At 42.3% G+C, this 19,447-nt stretch overlaps 2 protein-coding genes across 8 annotated transcripts in view; one reads left to right on the top strand and one right to left on the bottom strand.

The window, feature by feature from the left end:
• Positions 1-15,503, top strand: part of LOC125452079 (general transcription factor IIE subunit 1-like) — a 42,387-nt gene extending 26,884 nt beyond the window's left edge. Inside the window, exons 6-8 of the mRNA XM_059653505.1 lie at positions 1,022-1,305; positions 5,841-5,866; positions 15,353-15,503. Of these exons, the coding sequence (XP_059509488.1) occupies positions 1,022-1,305; positions 5,841-5,866; positions 15,353-15,503 (461 nt within the window). The remainder of the gene's footprint in view (positions 1-1,021; positions 1,306-5,840; positions 5,867-15,352) is intronic.
• A 103-nt stretch (positions 15,504-15,606) lies between these two features.
• The window catches only part of pcm1 (pericentriolar material 1), a 173,252-nt gene continuing 169,411 nt past the window's right edge, over positions 15,607-19,447 (bottom strand). For all 7 annotated transcript variants that reach the window (XM_059648029.1, XM_059648026.1, XM_059648031.1 and 4 more), the window contains one exon: positions 15,607-17,733. In XM_059648029.1, the coding sequence (XP_059504012.1) occupies positions 17,708-17,733 (26 nt within the window). In that variant the 3' untranslated portion in view covers positions 15,607-17,707. The remainder of the gene's footprint in view (positions 17,734-19,447) is intronic.

Below are 19,447 nucleotides of genomic sequence, written 5' to 3'. Positions count from 1 at the left end.
ACTGCTAAATATTGGACTCCTTGTCGCCGTTGTTGATGCCGTAATGAGTGACAACTGGCTTCCCTTCCTCCCTCCCTCTTCCTTTTCCTTTTTTTTTTGTTCTCTCCTCGTTTTGTTTTTGTTTTTGTTCTCTTTTTCCCTTTTCAAATTAACTTGCTATCATTCACCTTGGTCCCAGAAGTTAGAAATCACTGTGTAATCTCTCTCTGTTTTAGAATTATGCTTTTTTGTTTTACTTGCTGAAATCTACAACTTCATATTTTGCTACATTATACTCTATTTGTAAGATCTTTAACCGAGATTTAATGTGGCCTATGTTCTCTTCAAAACTTGCCTTCCTACCAATCTGTCGTCATCAAACTTCATTCCAGTTATTTACATAAATTGTTTAGAGTCCCAATAGTGATTCCTATGGCACACTACAGTCTTGCCAATGAGAGAGATTTACTTTTCTAAAATTTGTTCTTGGGGCATGGCATCACTGTTTGGACAAGCATTTGTTGCCAATCTCATAATTGCTCTTTAGCTGGCTAGGTTACTTCAGTGTTTAATTGAGTCAAGAAAATTTGTTGTGGCTCTGGATTCATGTGACTGGGTAAGGAATGCCCTGATTGCTTGCTTTTTAAGCAATTACTACGCTGGGAGAACTCTGACCACTAGCAATGGTTGCCATTGTACTAGCTTTTTAATTCCAACCCCGTCTGCCCTGATGAGATTCAAGGCCATGTCCCCACAGCATTATTTTGGATTTCTAGATTATTAGCTAATCACATTACCACAACATCACTGTCTGCCATCCAGCCACCTAGAATCTGCTGTTATCAAGCCTGGATATTAGGCCATCTGAGTTTTCATTGTTGTATATTGGACAATTAAGAAGTAATTAAATGCAAGTTTTGATGCTAAATAGTTTTTTTTATTAAATATAGAATTGGTGAGGAGGAATTACTTTTTTGATTTGTTTTTGATAAGCTGTATTTGACAACCTTCTCCAAAATTCACTTTTTTCTATTTGTTCCAGAACACACCACATCTGAAATGCTTGAAGATGAAACTCTGAATAGCAAGGTTCCAAATTCTGAGGTCATAAAAACACTTATGATTCATGAGAAAAGATCAGTAACTGGAGCAACCTTCACTTCAAATGCAAATCGGAGTGAACCAGATAGTGAGACCAGTGAATCTGAGGATGACTCAAACAATACAAAACCACCAACAAAATTGGACCTAAAAGAAGAGGAAAATGATTTTGTACCAGAGAAATCAACAGTTATGGTTGCTGGAAAGGTGCATCTCTACAGTGAAGTTAGTCAAAATCCTGAATTAGTATCTTTGATGACAGAAAAAGAACGAGAGATTTACATTAATATTTCTCAAGAAATGTTCCATTTAATGTATGATTAATCTTTTTAGTATCCACATTTCACTAGGATTGTGTTAAATTTGTGATGTATTACAAGCTAGCTTTTGCAGATACTAAATTTTCAAGTAATTTTCTCCTTGTACTGCAAAGAAAATTTGAATCAAGTTCTTGCTGGAAACCAAATTCACTGGTGATGTCAGAAATGTAAAGTGCTAACCATTAACCAAACTATGGGTCAGAAGTTTCAACATCTTGTAGTATTATCAACTTAATCTGCTCTGTATGAATTATCCATAAATTCAACTTCCCTGAATACAGTAGAAAAGACTCCTTTTAATATGAAAAAAGCTATACATTTGGGACTGCTTTTGTCATAAAAGCAAGGACTAATTTGACGAAGTACACGTACCAATTTCCTGTGCTAGAGGTGAGATCATACACAGATGTTTTATGACTGTCACATCTGCTTTCAGTTATAACTACTAAACATAACAATCTCTTCTGATCTCTGCCCTAGTTCTCTACTCTTTGGCTTGGATATATTTGATAACCATTCCTAATTGCACTTAACCTGAGTAACTCTGCTGTGAGATAATAAAATGTGAGGCTGGATGAACACAGCAGGCCAAGCAGCATCTCAGGAGCACAAAAGCTGACGTTTCGGGCCTAGACCCTTCATCAGAGAGGGGGATGGGGAGAGGGAACTGGAATAAAGAGGGAGAGCGGGGGAGGCGGACCGAAGATGGAGAGTAAAGAAGATGGGTGGAGAGAGTGTAGGTGGGGAGGTAGGGAGGGGATAGGTCAGTCCAGGGAAGACGGACAGGTCAAGGAGGTGGGATGAGGTTAGTAGGTAGATGGGGGTGCGGCTTGGGGTGGGAGGAAGGGATGGGTGAGAGGAAGAACTGGTTAAGGAGGCAGAGACAGGTTGGACTGGTTTTGGGATGCAGTGGGTGGGGGGGGAAGAGCTGGGCTGGTTGTGTGGTGCAGTGGGGGGAGGGGACGAACTGGGCTGGTTTAGGGATGCAGTAGGGGAAGGGGAGATTTTGAAACTGGTGAAGTCCACATTGATACCATATGGCTGCAGGGTTCCCAGGTGGAATATGAGTTGCTGTTCCTGCAACCTTCGGGTGGCATCATTGTGGCACTGCAGGAGGCCCATGATGGACATGTCATCTAGAGAATGGGAGGGGGAGTGGAAATGGTTTGCGACTGGGAGGTGCAGTTGTTTGTTGCGAACTGAGCGGAGGTGTTCTGCAAAGCGGTCCCCAAGCCTCCGCTTGGTTTCCCCAAGCCTCCGCTTGGTTTCCCCAATGTAGAGGAAGCCGCACCGGGTACAGTGGATGCAGTATACCACATTGGCAGATGTGCAGGTGAACCTCTGCTTAATGTGGAATGTCATCTTGGGGCCTGGGATGGGGGTGAGGGAGGAGGTGTGGGGACAAGTGTAGCATTTCCTGCGGTTGCAGAGGAAGGTGCCGGGTGTGGTGGGGTTGGAGGGCAGTGTGGAGCGAAGAAGGGAGTCACGGAGAGAGTGGTCTCTCCGGAAAGCTGACAGGGGAGGGGAATGGAAAAATGTTTTGGGTGGTGGGGTCGGATTGTAAATGGTGGAAGTGTCGGAGGATAATGCGTTGTATCCGGAGGTTGGTAGGGTGGTGTGTGAGAACGAGGGGGATCCTCTTGGGGCGGTTGTGGCGGGCGCGGGGTGTGAGGGATGTGTTGCGGGAAATCCGGGAGACGCGGTCAAGGGCGTTCTCGATCACTGTGGGGGGAAAGTTGCGGTCCTTAAAGAACTTGGACATCTGGGATGTGCGGGAGTGGAATGTCTTATCGTGGGAGCAGATGCGGCGGAGGCGGAGGAATTGGGAATAGGGGATGGAATTTTTGCAGGAGGGTGGGTGGGAGGAGGTGTATTCTAGGTAGCTGTGGGAGTCGGTGGGCTTGAAATGGACATCCGTTACAAGCTGGTTGCCTGAGATGGAGACTGAGAGGTCCAGGAAGGTGAGGGATGTGCTGGAGATGGCCCAGGTGAACTGAATGTTGGGGTGGAAGGTGTTGGTGAAGTGGATGAACTGTTCAAGCTCCTCTGGGGAGCAAGAGGCGGCGCCGATACAGTCATCAATGTACCGGAGGAAGAGGTGGGGTTTGGGGCCTGTGTAGGTGCGGAAGAGGGACTGTTCCACGTAACCTACAAAGAGGCAGGCATAGCTGGGGCCCATGCGGGTGCCCATGGCCACCCCCTTAGTCTCTAGGAAGTGGGAGGAGTCAAAAGAGAAGTTGTTGAGTGTGAGGACGAGTTCAGCTAGGCGGATGAGAGTGTCGGTGGAGGGGGACTGGTTGGGCCTGCGGGACAGGAAGAAGCGGAGGGCCTTGAGGCCATCTCCATGCGGAATGCAGGTGTACAGGGACTGGACGTCCATGGTGAATATGAGGTGTTGGGGGCCAGGGAATTGGAAGTCCTGGAGGAGGTGGAGGGCGTGGGTGGTGTCACGGACGTAGGTGGGGAGTTCCTGGACCAAAGGGGAGAAAATGGAGTCCAGATAGGTGGAGATGAGTTCGGTGGGGCAGGAGCAGGCTGAGACGATGGGTCGACCAGGGCAGGCAGGTTTGTGGATTTTGGGAAGGAGATAGAAACGGGCCGTGCGCGGTTGGGGAACAATGAGGTTGGAGGCTGTGGGTGGGAGGTCCCCTCCCCTACTGCATCCCTAAACCAGCCCAGTTCGTCCCCTCCCCCCACTGCACCACACAACCAGCCCAGCTCTTTCCCCCCCCCCCCCCCCCACCCACTGCATCCCAAAACCAGTCCAACCTGTCTCTGCCTCCCTAACCGGTTCTTCCTCTCACCCATTCCTTCCTCCCACCCCAAGCCGCACCCCCAGCTACCTACTAACCTCATCCCACCTCCTTGACCTGTCCGTCTTCCCTGGACTGACCTATCCCCTCCCTACCTCCCCACCTACACTCTCTCCACCTATCTTCTTTACTCTCCATCTTCGGTCCGCCTCCCCCTCGCTCCCTATTTATTCCAGTTCCCTCTCCCCATCCCCCTCTCTGATGAAGGGTCTAGGCCCGAAACGTCAGCTTTTGTGCTCCTGAGATGCTGCTTGGCCTGCTGTGTTCATCCAGCCTCACATTTTATTATCTTGGAATTCTCCAGCATCTGCAGTTCCCATTATCTCTAACTCTGCTGTGACATTGGGCAGGGCTACAAGCTGCCTGTTTTTGAGAATGACATCTACGTGGTCAGAAGTTTCATAGAATCCCTACACTGGCAAAGCAGGCCTTTTGGCACATCATTTCCACACAGACCCTCCAAAAAGCATACCATCTAGATGCACACCACTACCCTAGCCCTGTAATGCTGCATGTCCCAGGGCTGATCTGCTTAGCTTGCACAACCCTGGACACTATGGGTACTTAAGCATAGCCAATCCACCTAGCCTGCATATCTTGGGACTGTGGAAGGAAACTGGAGGAGCTCAAGGAAATCCACACATACAGGGGGAGAAATTGCATATGCCAGACAGTTACCCAAGGTTGGAATCAAACCCAGGTCCCAGGCCCTGTGAGGCAACAGAGCTAACCACTGAGCCACCATGCCACCCTCTGCTGTGTATCTTCATTTGAGTTTAACATGCTGATTCTTGGCAAACTTAATTGAATGTCCCATGGGGTAGTGGTTCCTGGCACATACAATTTGCTTTTGCCACGGCTGCCCTGCCTCTCAAAAAAATTGGATTTGAGATGTGTTGCATCTTGACCAATAGGTGGTTGTCTTGAAATGAATGAATAACTCTGATCTGGTAGCAGTTCCTCCAGTCTTTTTAATGACATTAGAATCACTCCAATGGAGACAGAGTGGCCATTCGGTCCATTTTGAGCCTGCACCTACCCTGGCCCCAGTCCTGTTCTCAACTGCAACCCTCCACTCCATCCCTGTAACTCTGCCTGGGGCTTTTACCATGGCTAACTCACCTAACCTGCATAATCCTGGATACTAATGGGCTTTTATATATAGAGCATAGCCAATCTGCCTGCACATCGTTTGGACAGTGGGAGGAAACAAGACTAAATCCACAGTCACCCAAAGCTGGAATCAAGCCTGACACTGTGAGGCAACTAAGGTGCTCAGTCTGAACACTTGTATATGCAGCTTCAAGAAGGTTACTAAAGTTTGGGAACAGGTTGGCCATTGACGTCTGCTGCAAACTCTAATTTTAGGGCCTGAGTGTCACTGTTCATGTCCTTTTATCCACCAGGGCTGCTACCCCACACAACCCATTATCAATTACTATTGGACACTATTTACTGCTACTGCTACTGCTTCTCCCAGGATGACCATTGCCTTTGTCTGCCCATCCCTCGCTCTCTGCTGTCACACCCTGCCTCATCTTCGTATATTATCAACCTTTAACTTGCTACAACGGTTTTGACGAAGTGTCATTGGACTTAAAATATTAACTCTGCTTTTTCTCTACAGACGTTGCTAGACCTGAATTTTTCCAGGTATGTTGTGTTTCATATTTCCAGCATCTGCAGTTTTTGTAACTAATGTTTGACTTTTGTTGACTTTTATGGGCGGTAACCTTGGCTGCTTAAGATCACTCAGACATTAGAATTAGACCATTCCATCCATCACATCTGCTGTCAATAAGATCATGGCTCATCCTCAAGTCCCCATTTCCTGATTATGGAGAAGAAAGGTAGGAAAGAATGAGGATTAAGTATATTCAAGGCTGAGAGTGACATTTAATGACCCAGGATTGCACAGATGGTCACAGGCAGCACTTCTGAGAAAGGTGGCTGCCCAGATCTCGGAACGCCTCAATACATGAGTTTCTCTTTCAACACGTATGGGAAGTGGAACATATGGCAAACCTGTACTGGCTTGATAGTTTTCTCTATGGCAACATCTCAAGAATAGAGGGAGTCTCTTGGATGCTGAGCTGAAAGCAATGGCTTGTAAACTGGTGCAGAGTGCAATAATATTATCCACATCATGTAGGTTATGTAAAAGAAAAATACTGTGGATGCTGGAGGTCTGAAAATAAAACATACTAGAGAAATTCAGGACATCTGGCATCATTTTGTTTTCATATTCAACTTTAACATTAAAACTCTATCTGGAGGGGCTGTCAGAATTGTTTCTCTAATACAGTCTTCTACAGTAGACCATACATCTATGGTGGTCAGTTTAGATTTGGCACAGAGTTAACTGAGGTAAGCATTTTCTCTATTTATCTTGATACTCTGACCAGATCTTTTTGAGGGCAGTAACTGACAAATATTTTAAAGTTGCTGTGTTTTTTTTTGAGGTAACCAAGCAGATGGATGAGGGTGGTAATGGATGTTGTCTATATGGCTTTACTATGGTCTTTGACAAGGATCAACCTGGCAGGTGAGTCATGAAGGCTGGGTTGCATAGGATCCAGAGACAGCTAGCTAATTAGATTCAAAATTGGTAGAAAGCAGAGGGTAATGGTTGAAGGTTGTTTTGTCAGACTGGAGGCCTGTGACAAGTGGTGTGCCAAAGGGGCCAGTGCTGGGGCTGTTATTTGTTATTTACATAAATGATATGGATGTGAATGTACAAGGTGTGATTTGTAAGTTTGTGGATGATACAAAGTTAGGCAGTATAGGAGTACAATTACATAATTTGATGAAGCAGGCTTTTAGCCTGCTGTTCTTCTTTGGTCAAGGCATTGAGTATAGGAGCTGGGACGTTATGTCACAGTTGTATATGTCATCAGTGAAGCTGCACTTGTAATATTGAGTACAGTTCTGGTCACTATCTTATAGGAAAGACATAGACTGGAAAGTTTGCAAAGAAGATTTGAGGATATTGCTAGGACTAGTTGGCCTGAGTTATAGGGAGAGGTTGGCCAGGATAGAACTTTACTCCTTAGAATGTAGGGAGATTGAGAGGTAACTTTTTTATTGAGGTGCATAGTCATCTTCCTAGGGATAGAGAATTTAAGGTAAGAGGCAAGATTTAAGAAGAACCTGCAGGGTAACTACTTGACGCAGAGTGGTGCATTTATGGAATAAGGTGCCAGCAGATGTTGTGAAGGTAGGTGCTATTGCAACATTTAGAAAAAATTTGAATAGATACATGGATGGGAAGGGTTTATAAGGATATTGAGCAAATGTGGGCAATTGGAACTAGCTGAGTGGTCAGTATGGGCAAGTTTTGGGCCAAAGGGCCTATTTCCATGCTGTATTACTGTGACTCTAAAACTAGAGGATAGATGTCAAAAATTGAGGATTGTTTGATATTGGTTCAGATTTTGAAGTAATCTGTTTCAGATCTTCCACTTGAGACATCTGCAGTCATTGTGTAGCAGTTGCAAAATTGCAGTTAGGTTTCTTGAATAATCCACATAGCTTTGCAATTTTAATCATTGCAAAAGCTTTTGTCACATTGACATTAACAGGCACCTCAATGTATTCAATGTGTTTCTTTGGATATTCTTGGTAATAAAGATAGGCAGAAGTTTCTCTGGAAGGTTTACAGCCAGTGTCTCTGGCAAGATTTCCTCAGTCACAAGAATTCAGTGATGTACGAGAATGATGGTGTCTTGAAACACTTTTTTTGGAAGGGGCAATCACTGTGCCATGGGTCTGAACTTGTGGACACATCAGACTGCCTATGGATGGTACATCTCCTTAGCTAAAGGACAATGTAGAAACCCTATGTAGGTCACTAACTGATGTTGATTGTTTCAGTCACCATAACTGAAACAAGCTTTAAATTCAACTAATAAATCTGGAATACAAGTTCATAGAATCAGAATACAGAAGAGTCCCTTAATCCCATCAACTCTATACTGTCAAATACACAACCTGCACTTGAGCCATAAGCTTGAATGTTATGATACTCCGGTGTTTTTTTTTAAAAAAAGGATTTCCACCTAACTACCCTCACAGGTAGTCTATTCGAGACCCTCACCACCCACCGCGTGAGAAAGCTTTTCCTCCTGTCCCCCCTCAACCTCCTGCCTTTCACTTCAAAATTAAGCTCCCTTATTATTAACCCTTTAAACTAGGGGGAGTAGCTGTTTTTGATTGACCCTGTCATGTCCATCATCCTGTACACCTCCATCAGGTACAGGAACTTTTTAAGGATTGATTTGGAGTAGTTTAGTTGCAGGCAAAGAGACCTCCAGAAAATGGGAGTCTTTTAAAAAGTGTGATAGCTGGAGTTTGAGGTCTATGTACCTGTGATGAAGGGCAAGGTTGGCTGGAGTTGGGGAAACCTGGATGATGAGATATTGAGGCTTTGACTAGGGGGTAAAAGAGGCATAGCTCAGGTACAGGCATCTGGGAGCAAAGGAATCCCTGACAGTATATAGGGAGTACAGGAGTTTACCTAAGAAGGCAATTGAGAACAAAAATGGGGCATGAGACAGCTTTGGCTGAGATTGGGATGAATCCAGTAAGATCCTAAGTGTATTAAAGGAAAAAGAACAATTGAGATAGAATAGGAACCCTCCAGGACCAAGGTGGACACACATGTACAGATAAATGTCCTAGCCCTCACCAGATATATCCAAGAACACTGCAAAAGGCCAGAGAAGAAATTGCAAGGGCCCAAGCTGATATATTTGAATCATTATTGCCGTGGGTTATGTCCCAGAAGACTGGAGGGTAGCAAATGTTGTGCCCTTCTCCAAGGACTACAAAGGGGAAAAAAAAATTCCCAGGAACTACAGACCAATAAGTTTCTTGAAGATTGAAGGGTAAAATATATGAGCATTTTGAAAGGTAGGGTTTAATTAGGAGTAGTTGGCATAGCTTTGCGGGTAGGAGATCGTGCCTCACAAATCTGTTAGTTCTTTGTGATGAGGAAGGTTGATGGCAGTGTGGTAGACGTAGTCGTATGGATTTCAGTGAGGCCTTTGATAAGGTTCCACATGCTCTGCAAGGTTTGATTGCATGGAATACAGGGAGAGCTGGCAAAATGGATACAATTGGCTTGATGGTAGAAAGCAGAGAATAATAGTGGAAGGATGCTTGGACTGGGAGCCTGTGACTAGCGGTGTGCCTCAAGTCAGGTTTGGGCTCGTTATCTATAATCAATGATTTTGGATGAGAATGTACTAATCCTGCCATGTACATTTACAGATGACATAAAATAGGCAGTATTGTAGTATGTGAGGAAGGTTCAGAAATTGCAGCAGGTTCTTGATCAGCTAGGGAAGTGTGCCAAGAAATGGCAAATGGAGTTTAATATAATTAAGTGTGGGGTGTTAGATTTTGGAAAGTCAAATCAAGGTTGGAGTTCTGTGGTGACTGGTAGGGCCTAAAGTATAGTGGAGCAGAGGGACCTTGGAGTTCAGGTGCATGGTTCTCAGAGTCACAGGTAGGACAGGGCAGTGAAGCTGGCTTTAGGCACGTTGGCCTTCAACGGTTAGGGCACTGAGTATAGAAGTTGGGAAAGTTTTGTTGCAGTAATACAGGACTTTGAGGCTATTGTGTTCAGTTTTGGTCAAAATGCTGTAGGAAATATGTTATTAAACTAAAAAGCAGGCAGAAGAAGTTTTACAAAGATATTGGCAGGACTCGAGACTGAGTTATAGGGAGAGCTTGAACAACGTGGGATATTTGTCTTTCGAACGTAGGAGACTGAGGAGGGATCTTGTGTATAAGATTGTGAGACACATGAATAGTGAATTCACTTAGTCTTTTTCCCTAGGGTTGGGGAAATTGAGGACTAGATGTCATCAATTTAAGGTAAGAGGGCAAAGAGGCCAACTTTGAGGGTAATACACATATAGAATGAGCTACTAGCAGAAGTGACGGGGGGTGGGGTAACATTAACATTTTAAAAGGCATTTGGACAAACATATGAATAGCAAAGGTGTAGAAGGATATGGTCCAAGTGCAGAGAAAGGGGGTTGGCATGGACCAGTTTGGGCTGAAGGGTCTGTCTGTGCTGTATGACTGTAGGTACCTCCCCCAACCTTCTCTACTCTAAAGAAATTAATCAGTTACTCTTCAATGCTTCAAGCCTGGGCAGCATTGTGGCGAATCTCCTTTGCTCAATTCAATTATGATGAAGGGGCACAATGACTTCTTCAATATGTTCTAACTTCCCCCTTTTTGTGTGTTAGCTTAATATCAGCTTAAGGATAAGGGCAGGAATCAATTTTAACTTTTTTCAGATGAAGTAATCATGAACTGTCAGTTAGGTGGCACTATTCCCATCTCTAATTACTGCTTTCTTGGATTTTAGTTTAATCTAGAACATGAACTTTATAATAACTTAATTTAGCCACTCACTTCCGCGATTTGAAAAAAAAATCGAATCAAATTTACTGTACTCCAGGCCAAGGGTTCTTCTGCATTGGTAGTGTCCCTACCTCTGGGATAGGAAACCTGTGGAAAATCCCATCTGCTTGAACATTATGTAATAACTTTTCTCTGAATAAGCTGATTAGAAAATATCTATGCAAGGAGGCCATAGCTTATTTTACATTTCTGGACAAAGCGAAAAGAACAATACAGCACCAAGATTTTTGTCCCCTACTCAGTCCATATTCCTTTAGTGACTGCATATTTGAATCTGTCAAGATGCCTCTTAAGTATTGCTATTGGCTCTGCCTCTACCTCCACTTTTAGGTACTTAACATCTTTTAAACTTTCTCCCTGTTACCTTAAGCTTATGACCCCAAGTACTTGACATTTCTATTCTGGCAGGAGGAAAACTTCATCTACCCATTCAATCCAAGTCTCAATTTTGTGAACTTCTATCATCCTTTGTTCAAGTGAAAACTGTTTGTCCCCTTACAGCTAATACCAAAGCAGGCAACTTCCTAATGAACAGTTTCTACACCATCTCCAAAGCTTCCACATCCATCTGGTAGTGTGGTGACCAGAACTGTACAAAATTTCCAAATGTAGTCAAACTTAATTCTAAGCAGCCAATACATGCTTCACTAATGTTTATGCTCTGATCAATGAGGCATGCCATATGCTTTCTTGATCACCTTATCCACCTTGTGCTGTCTGAGGGAATTGTGGACCTGTACAACTAGATACCTCTATGTTGATGCTATTAAGGGTTCTGCCATTTATTGTGAATTTTTCCTCCTGCATTGGATCTTCCCAAGTTTATCAGCCCACCTTTGTCTGGATTAAACTATCTACTATTTCTCTGCAATTCTTCGACTCTAGCCACAGCTCTAAATCTGTGTGTCATCTGCAAACTTACTAATCAGGCTATGTGCAGTCCCCTTTAAATCATTTATATATTACGAAAGGGGTCTACTGATCCCTGCAGAACACCACTGGTCACAGATCTCCAGTCAAAAATATACTCTTCTGGTGTATGACACAGCCAGTTCGATATCCATCTTACCAGCTCACTGTAGATCCTATGACTTTGTATCAGCCTGCCATGAGGGACCTTGTCAAAGGCCATGTTAAAGTCCACAGGGACAACATCTACCTTATTTTCTTTAAAACTGCAGTAAGTTAGTGAGACACGGTATTTCCTACTCAAAGCTATGCTGCCTATCACTAAGAAGTCTATAGTGTTTCGAGTGAGTAAATCCTTATCCTTAACAATCTTTTCTAATTTCCCTGCTGCTGATGTGAGGCTCACTATCCCTGCAGCCCTTCACAGGCGAAGAAACCATGTTGGCTATTCTCTGGGACCTCCCCTATGAGTAACAGGATATAAAGATTTTTGAACAAGGCTGCATGAACTTCCTCACCTGCTTCTCTCAGCATTCGGGGATATATCCCATCAGGGCCTGTGGATTTGTCTACCTTAATGCTTTTCAAAAGACCCAATACCTATTGGAGCTGCCCTAGGCATCTTCAATGAACACTTCAAACCTTAATGAAGTCTAAGGGCTTCACGTTAAACATTGTAAGCAGCACTTTTCCTTAACAAGTGTAGTCCTCCCTCGGCTGATGAATTTGTGCTCCTCTAGGCTGAACAACAAGTACAGACGATATGCTTCACGTGAGGGATTTCAACGTCCATCCACCACCAAGACTGGCTTGGCAGCAGTACTACTGTTTGTGCTATGCTGATTGGGTTCTTAAGGACATAGTCTGTGTGCAGTGAGGGAAAAATATACTCAACCTCGCCCTCATCAATTTGTAGGTGCATTTATCGATAATGGTATGGTTAAGAATGATCACCGCTACAGTCCCTGGGGAGACAAAGTCCTGCATTCACATTGACAACACCCTCCATATCATGCAGTACACTCAACATGCTAAATAGGACAGATGTCAAACAAATCAAGAATGACTGTCCATGGGGCCCTATAAGCCATCACAGCAGAACAATAATTTAGCACAATTGCAACCTTATGGTCTGGAATATCCTAGACAACCATTACCATCAAGCCAGGGAATCAATACTGGTTCAATGGAAAGTGCAGGAGGAATATCAGGAGCAGCACCAGGCCTACCTGAAAATGGCAACTTCTCCAGGTTGACACTTCAAACAGCGTAAGTATCCAGTGATAAGAGTTGATTGATTCCCACAACCAACAGATCATATCCAAGCCCAGCATTCATCACATCCAGTGACGAATGGTGGTGGTCAATTAAACACCTCACTGAAGGAGGGTCCACAATATTCCCATCTTCAATTAAGAAAGAACCCCATACATTGATGCAAACGATAAGGTTGAAGCAATCCATCTTGGCCTCCTCACTGAGCCCCAGCATCAAAGTCTCCAGCCAATTTGATTCACTCCATGTAATATCAAGAAATGACTGGGATACTGCAAAGGGCCCTGTCAACATTCTGCCAATGGTACTGAAGTAGTGCTCTAAGACTTGCTGTCTCCGTAGCCAACCTTTTCCTGTATAAGGTAATAACACTAGCATCTACCCAAAAATCTGGAAAAGTATCCTGGAATGTCCTGCTACACAAAAGCCAATTACTGTGCCATCAGTCTACTCTTGATCAACAATAAAGTGATGGAAGGCATCACCCAAGTTATCAAGCAGCACATGCTTAGCACCAGGGCCAATCATCTCCTGATCTCATTTTAGCCTTGGTTCAAACACTGATAAAAGAACCATATTCCAGAGGTTAGCCCTTGACATCAAGGCTGCATTCAGCCCAGTATGGCATCTAGGAACCTAGCAAAACTGGAATCAATAGGCATGAGGGGACAAACTCTTTGGTGGTTGGAGTCATAGCTGGCGCACAGGATGATGTTTGTGGTTGTCAGTCACTCAGCTCCAGATCTTCTCTGCAAGAGTTTCTCAGAGTGGTATTCTAGGCCCAGCCATCTTCAGCTGCTTCATCAATAGCCTTTCCTGCATTATGAGGTCAGAAGTGGGGATGTTTCTGATGGTTCTCTACATTGTGCAATCACTTGTGATTCTGCTGAAGCATTTCATGTTCTAATGCACCAACACCTGGTGTATATCCAGGCTTTGGTTGACAAGTGGCAAGTAACATTCATGCTGCACCAATACCAGACAACAAGCATCTCCAATAAGAGTCAACTATCACAGTACTTGACATTCAATGGTGTTACTATCACTGAATCCCCCCACAATCTCGGTTCTTGGGATTACCATTGACCAGAAATTCAACTGGAATCACCCCATAAACATTGTGGTGACAAGAGCAGGTAAGAGGATAGGAATACTGTGGCAAATAAATGACCTCCTGACACTTCAAACCTTGTCCATCAACATCTCCAAGGCAAAAGTAAGGAGTGTGACGGAATAGTCTGCACTTGGATGAATGCTTGACATCATCCAGGTCAAGGCAACCACGGACTGGCATCACATCCACCCTCTCCACTACTGACACTCAATAGCAAGCATGCGTGTATAATTTACATCATGCACCGCAGAAATTAACCATAAATCCTTAGACAGCACCTTCCAAACCCACAAGTACTTCCATATAAAAGGACAAGGGTAGCTGAAAGGCATGAGCACCAGCATATTTCCTTCCAAGCCACTCACCATGCTGAATTAGAAATATATCACCATTCGTTCACTGTTGCTGGGTCAAAAACCTGGTATTCCCTTCCTAATGGCATCGTGGTTCAACTTAGAGCATGTAGACTACAGAAGGTTCCAGAAGTCAGCTCATGGACATCTTCTCAAGGGCAACAGGTAGATAGGGTGGTAAAGACTATATCTGGCACACTTTCCTTCATTGTTCGGACCACTGAGCATTGGAGTTGAGCTGTCATTTTGCGTTTGTACAGGACATTGCTGGGATCACTTTTGTACTGTGTACAGTTTTGGAAACCTGCTACAGGGCAAACATGATTAAGTTGGAGACTGGAAGGTTTCAGTTATAAAGGAGAGGATGGATAGGCTAGGACTTCTTTCCACTGGAGCTTAGGAAGTTGTGGGGTTGAATAATAAGTCTTTTCCCTTGGGCAGGGGGGCTCAAAACTAGATTGCAGATTTTTAAGGAGAGGAGGCGCAAGATTTAAAAGGGACCTGAGGGGCAACCTTTTCTTACAGAAGGCGGTTTGTATGCGGAATGAACTACCAGAGGAAGTGGTAGATGCAGGTACAGTCGCAACATTTAAGAGAGATTTGGACAGGTACATGTACAGGAAAGGTTTGGAGGGGTATGGGACAAACAGGCAAATGAAACTAATTTAGTTTGACAAGTTTGGTCAGCCCAGACAAGTTGGATTACGGGTCTATTTCTGTGCTGTATGACTTCATGACACCATAACTAGAGATAGGCAATAAAATGTTGGCCAATCAACAACACCCATGTCCCATGAATGAATTAAAAAAAAACTTACTTTGTTTTGATAGCTTCTAAATCGGCTATGGGATCTTTTTATAACGGCATACAGCATTACTTACTAAAAATGTTGTGTGGTTACCATGCTGACATTCTCCAATTTGGTCTTCATGAATTCTTGGCACAGTTCATCTAAGTTGATTTGGAAGAGAAGTCTCCTGTTCAAGAAATTCAGACAGCTCATCCACATGTAAGCTGCATTCCCTCTAATTTTGATTTCTTCTACACAGATCTGGGAAGTCAGTACGTGACAGTGACTTCCAAAATCAAAATCAAAATCAATGCTGGGAATGCCGTCAGCATGATGATAGGTGTGCAGGAACCTGTGGAGTGGTCATGCAGCTTAGAAGGAGTGTTGAATGCAAGTGTTTTGATGTTTAATCAGATTGGTTTCTGAACGTGATCATAAAAATCTGTGGTCACGTTTTCAAATAAAATTTTAAGTCAATCTATTGTGCAACTGAGCATGATTTCCTCACATCAGTAATGACAAACACAAAGAGTGTTACTTTATTTTTAAATTGCATAGTAAACATTTTAAAATCATACATAAAAAATGCAAGTTAAAGACTGATTACACAACGCAGCAACATGCCTGTCAAAAAGTCTAAGTTTAAATGCACAAACCATCAAAACATTTAAGAGGCAAAAATGAAACGCATCAGAAGATAACTTAGCATGTCTAATTCTGCAAAAAGTGGTTTGTGCTGCCACTAGCTGAATCAGTGCACCTCGTCTAAATAGTGTCAAAGACAAACCTGTATCCAATTTCACAAGGCGGCTTTTTCTGTAGGAGTCACTCCTAACTGCCCTCAGATATTTGCAGAAAAGTAAATCAACTCCTTCTTTGTGAGTACTCAATGCTGCAGACAGCAACATACTGTTCAAGTCACTCTAGTAAAAAATTTTGAAATCAAGAGGTTTAAGAATGATAGTTATAAATGAGGGATGAAATACTGCTTGTTTCAATAATTTGAAATATTTCCAGTTAATTTTCTTATACCCAATTTACTAAAGCAAACAGTTCCAGTAAATTATATTAAATTCTAGATAGGTCAAACTACAGACTGTCAATTTTATGCACACCTTATTTTAGGCCTTAATAAACTGAAAATTTATCTCAAAATCTTCAAGACAAGCAAAACCTGTTATCAATGCTTTACTAAGACCTGGGAAAACATCAGCTGCAATTATGTTCTCAAAATAGCACTATCTAGGTATATGCATATAAAATGAATATATTCATGGATGCCATTAGAGCTTTTGAAATTGAAAGTAAATCACACAAAACTTGCATGCATGTGAACGGTACAATTGGTTAAACGTGGATGGCATCTCAGCTCTTGAACTAACTAGAATATGTAGTTTTTCACTGTGACATCACCATGGAGGTTTTGGAACTAATTCAGATCTTGCTTTTGACACTCGAGTTTGATGTTAATAGTCATTGCTCATTTGCAAGCTTAGATTCAGTTGAGTGGCATCCAGTGAAACTTGTTCGAGCGTATTTATAAAAATAGTAAGCAGTTTTATCTGAACTTCAGAATTTGAGCAGATGACAGTACTTTGAATTGACAAATCAATATTCTTAGTCCTTTAAAATACCAATCTTTACAGTGTTTGTACATAATTCAAACTAGAATATGAAAGCAGAGAAAAAAGTCACTTTTTGAGATCAGTAATTCAGTGTTAAGATGAATATGACTCACTTTTGCCTGCAATACATTAATACTGTGGCTCTTTCTAATTTGCAAATGAGTTGCAATATTAACAAAAGTAGGACAAGTTATTTAAATATCCACATTCATTATCACATTTCAGATGTACGGGTGCATTTGGTAGATTAGAAGAGGTTCTACTGAAAATACAGCAGCATAAGTCAATTAGAACAATTTAGCTACGATGGATGAACCCAGCTGATTAAGAATGTCACCTTCTGTGCCAAAGTGTTGTATTGAACACAGCAGATATATTGAAGTTACCATACTATTGTTTGCAAGGCTAGCTTTATGTCAGGTGACAATAGCAGATACCTATAAACTGCATATGGGGAAATGCTATCCATAACAAAACTACTTGCACACATTGTAGAGAGCCTCAAAATTACTCCACAATGAACAAGCACAATAAAATCTCAAAAAAAAGATCGATATTGGTGCTTTTTTAAAGAACAGCAGTGTACGAAACCAGATCGAGTTACCAACTTAGGTAAAACGGATAGGAAGGACACTCTAATGAATGTATCACAATCACCATCTTCTGAATGACAAAATATAGTAGTGCTGGAACTAGAAACTTTCATTATAGAAGTGGATTTCTTTTATTATAAAAGAGGGTTGTCTGTCATTCCATTTGTAAAAAGTGGAAATTCAAGTTAGAGTATTCAAAAACAAAATTATTGAAAGTATTATGATGTATTGCAACTTATGGAGCAAGAAATATTGGTCAGTCTAAACCCAATAAGGGGACAACAATTCTAGCAGAAAGCTAATTAAAAGAAAATATTTTAAGCCATAAACAAGGATTAAATTTAATTAACGTATTCAAACCAAACATGACAGTGATGAAGATCAATAAATATTCATTCATGTGCTTCGGGCTCCACCATCGTCTAAAACAAAGGGAAAAAAATTAATATTGTTGATTAGTTTCAAATTAATAATACTAATTACAGATCCAAACTCTTTCTGTTTAAACCACAGAATGTTTTTACACTAAAAAGACTATAGTTAATAGTATGATTCAGCAGATAGAGTGTTCACCTAGCATATGATGGCTCAAAATCATGCAGAGTAAATAGATGTTAGAGAGAATAAAAACTAAAACAATTGTGGATGCTGTAAATTAAGAACAAAACCAGAATATGCTGGAAAAGCTCAGCAGGTCTGGCAGCATCTGTGAAGGGAAAATCAGAGTTAATGTTTTGGGTCTGGTGATCCTTTCTCAGAACTTTCCCCAGTTCTGAGGAAGGGTCACTGGACCCAAAACGTCAACTCTGATTTTCTCGACACAGATGCTGCCAGACCTGCTGAGCTTTCCCAGCAACTTCAGATGTTAGAGGGAATTTGTTTTTTGCTATACATTTTACCAAAACATAATTAAGAATTGAGCCTAAAATATCACATCTAGACTGTTTTCTCTGAATTTTCTCATATCCCTTTAATTTGCATCTCTGATATTTAACTTCAGTCTGTGATTCTACCCTAGATAAGGGTATGAAGCAGGTGCACAATTCTTCCAGAGAGTAAATATATCAAAGGTAGAAACTGAAAACAAATTACTCCTTACTATAAGTAGCTGTGATAAAAAGGCAAAGAAAAAATTTCATTTGTAAAATTTCCATTTGAAAAAAAATCTGGATCTTAAGTCCATAAGACATAGGAGCAAAATTAGGCCACTCATCCAACGGAGTCTGATCCATCATTTGATTGTGGTTGATATGTTTCTCAACACCATTCTCCAGCCTTCTCCCAATAATCCTCAATGCCCTTACCAAGCAAAAATCTACCACTGCCTCAAAATACACTCAATGGCTTTACCACAAAAGGCTGTGGCAGCCATGAGTTAGACAGATACACCATCCTCTGGCTGAAGAATTCCTCATCTCAGTTCTGAAGGGTTGTCCTTTCACTCTGAGGCTGTGCCCTTGAGGCCCAGTCTCTCCTACTCTTGGAAACATCTTCACCACATCCATTCTGTCCGCAACTCTTTGTATTCTGTAAGTTTCATTCAATTCCGCCCTGCCTTCCAGCAAATCTTCTAAACTTCATCGAGTACAGGCACAGAGTCCTCACATGACAAGCCCTTTATTCCAGGAGCATTCTTGTAAATCTTTGCTGGAACAGCTGCAACACCAGCACATCCTTCCTTAGATACAGGGCACAAAATTGCTCACAATATTCTAAATGCGGTCTGACCAGAGCCTGATACAGCCTCAGATATATATTTCCACTCTTAGATTCCAGCCCTCTTGAAATTAATGTAAACATTGCATTTGCCTTTCTAACTGCCAAATGAATCTGCATGCTAACCTTAAGAGAATCCTGAATTAGTACTCGCAAGTCTTTTGTGCTTCAGATTTATGAAGCCTTTCCCAGTTTAGAAAAGTCAGTTTCTCCATTCTTCATACGAAAAAGTATATAACCTCATTTTCCCCACATCATTTTCCTCCTGCAACATCTTTGCCCACTCTCCAAGCCTGTCCAAATCCATATGCAGTCTACCTCCTTTCTCAACACTACCTGTGCCTCCACCTATGTTTGTATCATCTCTTAACTTAGCAACCACACTCTCAGTCACTTTGTCCAGATCGTTAACATGTAATG

The sequence above is a fragment of the Stegostoma tigrinum genome, chromosome 1, assembly GCF_030684315.1.
Source record: "Stegostoma tigrinum isolate sSteTig4 chromosome 1, sSteTig4.hap1, whole genome shotgun sequence".
Taxonomy (NCBI): domain Eukaryota; kingdom Metazoa; phylum Chordata; class Chondrichthyes; order Orectolobiformes; family Stegostomatidae; genus Stegostoma; species Stegostoma tigrinum.
The sequence above is the reverse complement of the archived record's forward strand: the minus strand, read 5'-3'. Positions and strand labels throughout refer to the sequence as shown.